The 10,826-nt window shown below is 40.9% G+C and overlaps 1 protein-coding gene across 1 annotated transcript; it reads left to right on the plus strand.

Moving 5' to 3' along the window:
• Positions 1–1,758: 1,758 nt before the first annotated feature.
• Positions 1,759–10,149, plus strand: LOC123967232 (CYFIP-related Rac1 interactor B-like; the record flags this gene model as incomplete). The annotated part of the gene is made up of 5 exons (XM_046043284.1): positions 1,759–1,870; positions 8,727–8,800; positions 8,898–9,019; positions 9,424–9,529; positions 10,013–10,149. Coding segments are annotated over exons 2-5 (438 nt in total), but the record flags the coding sequence as incomplete, so codon positions are not given.
• Positions 10,150–10,826: the final 677 nt, after the last annotated feature.

Here is a 10,826-nt window from a genome sequence, read left to right on the forward strand (position 1 = left end):
CTGCAGGTGTGACTTTGGTGTTTACCTGGCTGAGTTTGGTCTGAGTGCTGCGGTACTGGATCAGATGCTCCAGCTGGTTGTTGATGTGCCATCCAAGATCCATTTTTGACTAAACACAGGTGAAGGGTTCGTCAAAGAACTAACAAAGGTTCTGGATGATGGGATGTTATATATCTGATGTTGCTACCAAGAACCCAGACTTGTTTCTGCACCAGCACATTCCCTAAAACCACTAAAATATTGCTTTACCTGACCGGCTATCAGGGTTAATGCCTAATAACGAACTAATCTAGGTCACTCTACGTGGACATCAACTAACTGTTACAATACCGTATTACAAATTACATGTGAGCAAAACTATGTACACATTTGTGTGCTTCATTAAATTAACATTTTGCTTAAGGTTAGCCTTATTCTTTCAGCTGCAACCTGAGCGATGTGAAATGGACTTGGGAGCAAATAAACAGTAAATATGAAAACGTAATTTGAAGCGGCAAGGAGGCTTACTTTCATAAGAGATAATCCATCCACCTCACAGGTGTGGCATTTCAAGATGCTGATCACACATCATGGGGATTGCACAGGTGTGCCTTAATCTGGCCACAATAAAAGGCCTCTCAAAGATGTTTGACCGACGCAGTTTGGGACTGCATGTTGCATGTGAAACTGAAAGTAAGTGAAACACTTGTGATCATGCAGAAATCTCACCACAGATCCACACGTTAACTTCAGCAGCTCAGATAAAGTGCAGCTCACAGGCTCAAACAGAGCGAGGCTGCGCTTCAGTTTAAATAAATATTTAGGGTGCAAAACTCTACCAGCTACGTTACGACTCGTCACAGCTGTCTGGACTCACAGCACGAGCGGTGCGGTTGATTACCATCAGGGCGTACGCCAGTGTGGCATCAGCTGGGCGGAGTTGATTAGCTCCGCGAGTCTTATCAGTTATACATTTGTATTTTACTGCGTGAGAAAATGAACACGTCAGTTGCGTAAGTCTTGCGAGACAGCTTTTTACCTGACTTCACAATTTCAATCTTGTGGCACGTCATGAATCCTATCAGGTGGGGAACCCCGTGACAAAGTCTTACCAAGTGGGGGTCCGTGGTCTAGTTTGTGTCAGTCCCTGACATAAAAAAAAAGTTTGAAAACCTCTATTCTACAGGACAGTTTTAATTAAAGCAGTGATACATCTGTTACAGAGGTGTTATTACAAGTATAAAGCAGTAGTACTTTATAGGGCATATTTCATGCAGCTTAAAGTCAAAATAAAATAAGTCGATCAATACTGAGACACAGAAATGGCTCAGAAGGAACGAAAATAGGAAAGTATTGCGAGGGAATGCAAATGTGATCCTCAAAAATATCCTCTCTGTGATCCCCTGGGGGCTACATATATATGATAATTGAAGCCCAAGTCAATTATTATTATTTTTTTGCAACTATTTTTACATGCATTTTGCCAACTGTCTTTTAATTTTGACTTGCAAAGTTACATTTAGACTTTTGTGAGTTTATTTTCCTAACTTGTTATCCGTATCCTATTTGTTTTTCTGTTCTTGGCAGAGATGGTCTTCCATAGCTCAGCTGCAGAAATCGCCCTTTGTCTCAGCTGTTCGGTTGCAGTGGAGCTCAGGTTGCCTCCGTCGGCCGACTGTGAGGTTGCAGCTCTCTGATTGGCTCCGTGTTCAGTTCCTCCTGAGGAAATCACTCCTTTTATAGTTAACGGAGCGCAGAGCGGCTGTTTTCCGGGTTCACACTCACTCAGCATGTAGAGGAGGCGGACCGCAGGGAGACACCTGGACCACCGCGGACACGCCGAGCCAAAACACGGTATCGATCAGCTGACATCGATCAGCTATCATTGAAGGTGAGGATCGCGGGAGGGGGGGGGGCTGGATTGAGTTCTGGGCTGGGAGATAGTAGGGAGGTTGGTTTGTGGACCAGGAGTTGGGGGGTTTCAGTCGTCTCTGGGTGGATCCTGGTCTCAGATCAGACATGTCAGGTCCTGCAGACTGCTGCCGCAGGCTCACCACAACTACTACAATGTGGCTTCAGGGTTTACTTTTTATTCAGATTATTCCGATATCACATTGAAGTCAGCGTTTTTATTTCTGCTCTGAGATCAGATAATTTCAACATCACGTTGACTGAATCTGACGACACCGACAAAACACTGTTTGTACTGTGTGTACTCAGCAACGTACATTTACCCAAGCTGGAGAGGTTCTTGCTCTATATGTATTTACACATTTTACACTTAAAGATATACAGATATGACGCGTGCTGGAAGAAACATTCAGGAAATATCAATACCATAACAGTACCAGTGCCAACAAACAGTGGTGGAAAGGAAGTACTTTAAATGTACTTTACTTTAGCAACTGGCTCCAGATTGAGAAACTACAACTTTAAATTGTCTGACATCTATTCATGATAAAAACAGAATGATATGAGTACTTTTACTTTGGATACTTTAAGTACATTTTAATGCTAACGCTTTTTAATTTGTACTTAAGTAAAACTAGTTTGTATACATGACTTTTACTACACTGTGGTATTACTACTCAAGTAAGAGTAGTTTGAATGCAGGACTTTTACTACACGGAAGTATTAGGCTACTACTTAAATAAAAGTAGTCTGAATGCAGGACTTTTACAAAATCGTAGTATTACTACTCAAGTAAGTGTAGTTTGAATACATGACTGTTACTACACTTTGGTATTACTACTCAAGTAAGTGTAGTTTGAATACATGACTGTTACTACACTGTGGTATTACTACTCAAGTAAGAGTAGTTTGCATACATGACTTTTACTACACTGTGGTATTACTACTCAAGTAAGTGTAGTTTGCATACATGACTTTTACTAAACCATAGTAACACAACTTAAATAAAAGTAGTTTGAATGCAGGACATTTACTACACGGAAGTATTAGGCTACTACTTAAATAAGTAGCCATCAAATACTCCATTACAAGTAAAACTACTACATTTCAGATATTACTGGAGTAAAAACACATGAGCAGATGAATATCTCATTAATTAGAGAAAGTGTAAGACGTGGTACTTTCATTAGGGTCGTTTGTCTGATGTTGGATGCAGCAAAACATTGTGTATCTCGTGTTGCATGTAAAATCTGAATGACTCTTCAAAGTAAGCAAAATCATGTTTATTCAATTATGTGTCCTGCGCTCAAAACATAATTCTTAGTGAATGAGGGATAACCAGATAAAAGTACTACAAGCAGAAGTTATTATACAGAATAAATACTCTCTTTTACATTAAACGTCAGAATAGAATTGCCGAATAGGTCGATTAAGAGGCGCGTTTATTACGACCCATATTTATAATATATGTACATATAATAAGTTTATTGTTAGGCCGCAACTTTTAGTGGTGACGGAGTATAAAGAGCAATAAAGTCCGTGTTAGGTGGTGGTGGGGTGGATGGATGAGTCAAGTAAACTCAAGAGTTTCACACTAAAGAGGTGGAGGTTAAAGTCCCGTGTGAAGCCAGGTACTCACTACTTTCAGATATTTCATTGACTAAACTTACTGACTGGGAATGAAAATAGTCATTAGTTGCAGCCATAACTTGAACTCTCAATTCTTCTGTTTCAGTGCATTGTTCCTTAAAACACCTTAGACGCCACACCCCTTCACACGTCACTAAGAGTGTTATTAATTATTATAGAGCAGAATAGAATAGAATAGAATACCACTTTATTGTAATCTTTGGGTACAGCAGACCTATAAGAACATCACTATACAAACATATACAGACATATACAAGCATCATATTACATCTCTCTGCACATCAGATTAATTATTAATAACATTCAGTGAAATGGCACAACAGTCAGTTAAAATCACCCAATCATAGTTTAGTTTCTTACATTTTACAGCTGGATGTGCGTGTGAATAATGAAACAATGTCTTTTACACCCCTGAAATAATATTTTGAGTGATTATCTAAAGACTTTATAGGCGTCTGTGTCATTTTTCTTGTATTTTGGGTTCCTGGCAGCTTTACACATAATTAATTATAAATAATTAATAATAAATCAGACTTAAAGCGTGCATGAGGGGTGAGGACAGTTTAAAAAGCTGCTAAACAAAAGACAAAGATGAATGCAGTGACCCCGCCTATAAACCTGCACCGGATTAATAAAAATGCCTTAATTACTAGAATAAAGGTGCATGTACATCCTTTAAAGGATTGATCCTTGTTGTTTGAATCAGTGACATTCTGTTGAAGATGTAATCATTAAGACATGTATATTTATGTGTATTTGTGTCATAGTTTGGCTGCTATTAACTGTGCTTCAGTCCAAGTATTTATACATTGTGGTACTGTGGTAATAGTTCTTCCGTGACAAGTGGAAACAGTTTTTCAGAAGTTAAATGTTTCTTTGATGAAACTTCTGACTTTATGATGAGTTCTGCAGTCAGAGGAAGATCATTTTGGAGAGACGAAGTTCCTTTTGCACGTTTTAAATTCTGAGCAGTGCTTCTTCTGTGCTGCGCAGCAGGGTGTTGTTATTCACGCTGTGTCTTACCTGATCTGAGCTCAGTCTGCTCTACTTCCTCTGTTTTTAAATTTAGGCCAAACTTTCAGAGACTTCATCACTTCCTCTTTTCACTGCTTTTAACGAGAAGACGCCGCTTTCAGTTCAGTGTGCAGTTCTCAAACTCCGTGTTCGCCTGCAGAGCGACAGACTTTTACTTGATTTAATTTACTTGCAGAAAGTTAAACCCTTTAAAAAAAGACAGTTCTCACTTCACCGTCACAGTAAGTAGCTTTAAGGTTGTTAAAATCAGTGTACAGTTTATTGTGTATCATGTTGTTCCAGCTTTTCAAACCACAGCCTCCATGTTTTTAACTGTCTGCTGCAACATTCGAGAAACATTTCCCTAAAATTCAGCCTGACATGTTTGATGTCTTTTTTGATCTCCAGTAGAAGTGTTGCACGGGTTTGAGCTGAGTTTGAAGTGCCTGAGACGTTTTAAATGTCTTTGTAGAGGCAGAGGTGCTTGAAAGTCTTTGAATCTCACAGAGTTTGTGGGTTGGATGACCAGCTGAGCAAAGTGTGTCTGACTAAAACTAATTTTGGTTTGGTACAAAATCAATATCAAACAATCAAGGCTAAAGGCTCGTCCTGGGCTCTTTACCTGTCCGGGATACTCCTAAATTTACAAGTGTTCAACTAAACTGTACCACTACCAGGTGGTCATTCGGGGCCTACAGCTCAGTTTCCCCATCGTCCTTCAGTGGTTAAATCCAGCGGTCACTGCAGCCGTCAGTCACCTTCAGTTAGAGCATCTTCTGTGCTGCACAGCTGTTAGCATGTTAGCAGCGTAGCTCCAGGGATGGCGGTGTTGGTCATTATCTCATCAACTTATGGACAGCGTGCCGTGAAAGTTTGTACAGACGTTCATGGACCCCAGAGGACGGCTCCTGACGGTTTGATGATCTTGACTTTGCACCTAGCGCCATCTTCAGGTCACATTTTGTCCATCACTTTGGTTCATGACCAAATACCTGCAGAACTGATGACCTTCCCATCAGCCTCAGCTGCTAATGTTAGCATGCTAATGTAACAGAAACCAGCAACTGAACCGACGGCTCTGTGTGGCGCTAGCTAGCTTGCTTAGCTAGGTGCATCGGTAATTCACGTTAACTGTCATTTAACCAGGATATAATCATTTTGGCCAGAAAAAAAAACGGGCATAAAACAAAATGTATTCACCAGAGAAAATGAACTGCTGACGCCTGATAAGATTTTTAAACTGCGCTGGTTAAATTTACTTCCTCATTCGCCTCACTTTTCAGACCCGGAGGTTCACGCTTGTTTTCACATTTAGCACAGAGCTGCTTGCTTGGCGGTATTCTCTCCGTGTCGTTGGCTTGATTGTTCAGTTTAAATTTTAACATGTTGTATGTAGCACCGATGTGCATGTTTATACTGTACATCTATACGAGTATCCTGACAGTATGTGTTAGCATATTTACATATGTAAATGGATTTTAACCGGTGTTTTTAACCGTATTTTTGCCTTTAAAAGTTGAATGTTTTAACAGCAAATAAGGAGCTGAGAGAACACTTACTATGACCACTTACATACTACTTATATGATCCATTTTTGTACGTTCGTTTTTGTTAATATTAGATTGTAATTAGGGCTGCTTGTAGTTTTTGATTCATGCCTGTTACTATTTACAATGAACTGATCCATTGTTAGGCTAATAGACCAAAAGCCAAAAACATTCAGTTTATTATTATATTGAAGAGCTAATCCTCACATTGGAGAAGCTGCAGCCAGAGAATAATTGGTGTTTTTATCCATACTGCTGTTGATTCACTTTCAGTCGATCCCTTTAGTGCTGCCTGTCTTGTTGTTATTCTCTCTTACTGTATTTTTATGTGAGGATATTTATAGAAACATCTGTATGAAATTGTTTCTGTATCATGTATGTTTGCATGTCATGGATTTAAGCTCTTATATTTACACAGATTATTATCACGGCCTTTCAGTTTGTCTTCACTCTTCTTCCACTTTTTAATCTTGACAACCTAAATCTGGACCGTTTGTGAAGAAGATTTCAATTTCACTATCGTTCATACAGAGCGGCCCAGCGTTTTAGTGGCACTCGCTGCATTTAAATGAAAGTTTATGTTTTTGTCATTGCTATATATATACATATATATATATATATATATATAGTCCTCTGCGTTAAAGTGATGATTGTTGTGTTCACGTACAAAGTACATTTGGTGGGCTGAGGCGTTTTTAGACGTCACATGAAGCTCTAACATTCTGTGCAGCTGAAATGTCTTTAGATGCGCTCAGGGCTTTGTGACCTCTGATCCCTGCAGGCCACTCCTTAAACCAGGTGTGTTTGTTTGTGTTGGTAACACAGTGACACCGTTATAGACACAGTACAAAATCTTATATTCCTAAAACTGGAACACAGCTCCTCACCGAGGCTGCGACATTCCTCTTGTTCCCTCTTCTGTTAATTCAGAAAACAGGACAGAATAAGACGCATCAGCTGCTCTGAAAACAAGAAAAATCACGTTTGATTCTGGAAAAGGTTGAAATAAACACGCCGCACTGAAAGTTTCTGCGCTTTGAGGACTCCGTAGACTAACAGGCCTGTTAGGGTCCAATATTATGTAGATTATTGAACACGACTGTTACGGCTAATTAATTAAAGTCAGTCACATTGACGGCATCATTCTCACTTCAAACTGATGCTATTTTTACACAAACCCAAATTTGCCTCAAATACACAGAGTCTGTACATCTTCTGTCTTCTACTTAGACTCTCACTTATGAGGATGAAGTCCCCTCAAACAAACCTTAAATAACGTGAAGAGAAGCCACAATCAGAAAGAGCAGTTTGCAGTAACACTGAAACAGCTCTGAGCTGTGTGAGTTCACAGCCTCCTCACAGCTTTGCCGGCCTCTCGTGTTCTGTGAAGAAACTGTTAGACATGTAAACCAACGTGGCTTTCTGACCCGCTGATGGTGCTGCATGAAAACACCGTTACTGTCAGCACCAAACGCCGCCGACCTTTAATCTGAACTGTAGACGACAGTGCTGGTACAATAAAGTCTTCAGTTAAAGTACTAATACCACAGTGTATAAATACTCTGGTACAATAAAGTCTTCAGTTAAAGTACTAATACCACAGAGTATAAATACTCTGTTACAATAAAGTCTGATTAATAATGTACTTCAGTTAAAGTACTAATACCACAGAGTATAAATACTCTGTTACAGTAAAAGTTCTGTATTAATAATGTGACTTCAGTTAAAGTACTAATACCACAGAGTATAAATACTCTGTTACAATAAAGTCCTGTATTAATAATGTGACTTCAGTTAAAGTACTAATACCACAGAGTATAAATACTCTGTTACAATAAAGTCCTGTATTAATAATGTGACTTCAGTTAAAGTACTAATACCACAGAGTATAAATACTCTGTTACAATAAAGTCCTGTATTAATAATGTGACTTCAGTTAAAGTACTAATACCACAGAGTATAAATACTCTGTTACAGTAAAAGTCCTGTATTAATAATGTGACTTCAGTTAAAGTACTAATACCACAGAGTATAAATACTCTGTTACAATAAAGTCCTGTATTAATATTGTGACTTCAGTTAAAGTACTAATACCACAGAGTATAAATACTCTGTTACAATAAAGTTCTGTATTAACAATGTACTTCATTAAAGTACTAATACCACAGAGTATAAATACTCTGTTACAATAAAGTCCTGTATTAATAATGTGACTTCAGTTAAAGTACTAATACCACAGAGTATAAATACTCTGTTACAGTAAAGTTCTGTATTAATAATGTGACTTCAGTTAAAGTACTAATACCACAGAGTATAAATACTCTGTTACAGTAAAAGTTCTGTATTAATAATGTGACTTCATTAAAGTACTAATACCACAGTGTATAAATACAATAAAAGTACATGAAAATACAACATTAATATTGTATAGAAGTAAGTAAGAATAATTAGGAAAAAGTGCTTTAAAGTATAAAAGCAGTAAAATGTCCCTGTGTACCATATATATATATATATATATATATATATATATATATATATATATAATCTCTCATCATTTGTAACTAAAGCTATCAGATAAATATAGTGCAGTAAAAGTACAGCATGTCCGTCTGTGTGTGTCGACAGCATGGGGAACCTGATCAAGGTGTTAACCAGAGACATCGACCACAATGGAGGAAACTTCTTCCTGGACTTTGAGAGTAAGACACACACACACACACACACACACACACTCACACAGTCAGAGAGACGGCAGAGAGCGTGTGCTTGACCTTTGACCCCGCCCCCCACCTGCAGACGCTCAGCCCTCGCAGTCGGAGACGGCGGTGTGGGAGGAAGTGAACCAGGTGCTGACGGAGTCTCGGGTCGTCCTGGAAGACCTGCAGTCGTACAGAGGAGCAGGAGAGGAAATACGACAGGTAATACATGACGACGGCAGAGGGGGAATGAAGCTAAGTACTTTAAATTAGAGGTACTTGTACTTTACTTAAGTATTTGTACTTGTACTCCACTGCATCTCAGAGGTAAATATTGCACGTTTAGTAGTTTAATGAGCTCAAGCTTAAACATCTACAGCAGTAAAAATGAAGCAGCTTTGAATATAAATTTAGAAAGATGAGCTAAGAGCGAAACACTGACAGGAACATTTTACTGCACTGTGAGTACTTTTACTTTCATGTTTTAGGTTCATTGTAAAGTACATTGTTAGTAGTCTGGTGAAGGTTTGTGTTGGTATCATAGTTGTTTGTTGCTCTGAGGATCGCTGTATGGTTGTGACTTCTGTTGATCTATTCTGCTGAGAACAGACTGTGTGTGTTGTCAGGCCATCCAGAGTCCTGGTGTGGAGGGGGTCCAGGAGAAGGCCTGGTCAGCTGTGGTTCCTCTGGTGGCGAAACTCAAAACCTTCTACGAGTTCTCCCAGAAGCTCGGTAAGAACCTGAAAACACTTTAAATAAACATCTACAAACTTTCGGGCTGTCGACGTCAGTAAATGTTGTTTCCTGTTTGTTACATTACGAATTTCAAGCTGCAGCGTCTAACAAAAACATGGACAAAACAAAACAGATAGACGTAACGCTCCGTGAGCTGCTTCAGCTGTTAAAATCAGGAAGTCTCTCAATGAAAGGGACGATAAATGCAAGTTCATGCATCATTTAGAAAACGTACAACGGAGCAAAATAAACAGATGCATGTAAAAAAGAAAAGAAGGTGAGTTCACTGACCACCACCAGCGCGGTACAGCCAACCACATCAAGAGAATAAGGTCGAGTCAGAACTGAACGCTGACAGGGGAAGATTCCTCCGGTCAGGAGCTGCGTTAAAATGGAAAGAAGCTGATGGATGTGGAGTTAGTCGAGGTGAAAACTTACCGTCCCGCCGTGTCTCCTCCCTCCCTTCTCCTCCCCCCTCAGAGTCCAGTCTGCGATGTCTCCTGGACGTCCTCACCAGCTCCGCTTCGACTCCCACTCAGCATCTGGAGCAGAAACAGGCTCTGGCTCGTCAGTTCGCCCACATCATGCACTTCACGCTGCGCTTCGACGAGCTCAAGGTCTGCTCACGCTGCTCTGCACCTCCTGCTCCACCTCCTGCACCTCATGTTCCTCCTCCTCCACCTTCTGCATCTCCTGCTCCACCTCCTGCTCCTGTTCTTCCTCCGGCATCTCCTGCTCCACTCCAGCTCCTGCTCCACTTCCTGCACCTCCTGCTCCTCCTCCACCTCCTGCTCCACCTCCTGCACCTCATGTTCCTCCTCCTCCACCTTCTGCATCTCCTGCTCCACCTCCTGCTCCTGTTCCTCCTCCGGCATCTCCTGCTCCACTTCCTGCTCCTGCTCCACTTCCTGCACCTCATGTTCCTCCTCCTCCACCTTCTGCATCTCCTGCTCCACTTCCTGCTCCTCCACCTCCTGCTCCTCCTCCTCCATCTCATGTTCCTCCTCCTGCACCTCCTGCTCCTCCTCCACCTCCTGCTCCTCCTCCACCTCCTGCTCCACTTCCTGCACCTCATGTTCCTCCTCCTCCACCTTCTGCATCTCCTGCTCCACTTCCTGCTCCTGCACCTCCTGCTCCTCCTCCTCCATCTCATGTTCCTCCTCCTGCACCTCCTGCTCCTCCTCCACCTCCTGCATCTCCTGCTCCACCTCCTGCTCCTCCTCCACCTCCTGCTCCACCTCCTGCTCCACTTCCTGCACCTCCTGTTCCTCCTCCTCCACCTTCTGCATCTCCT

This window comes from Micropterus dolomieu, unplaced genomic scaffold, assembly GCF_021292245.1.
Source record: "Micropterus dolomieu isolate WLL.071019.BEF.003 ecotype Adirondacks unplaced genomic scaffold, ASM2129224v1 scaffold_156, whole genome shotgun sequence".
NCBI lineage: Eukaryota > Metazoa > Chordata > Actinopteri > Centrarchiformes > Centrarchidae > Micropterus > Micropterus dolomieu.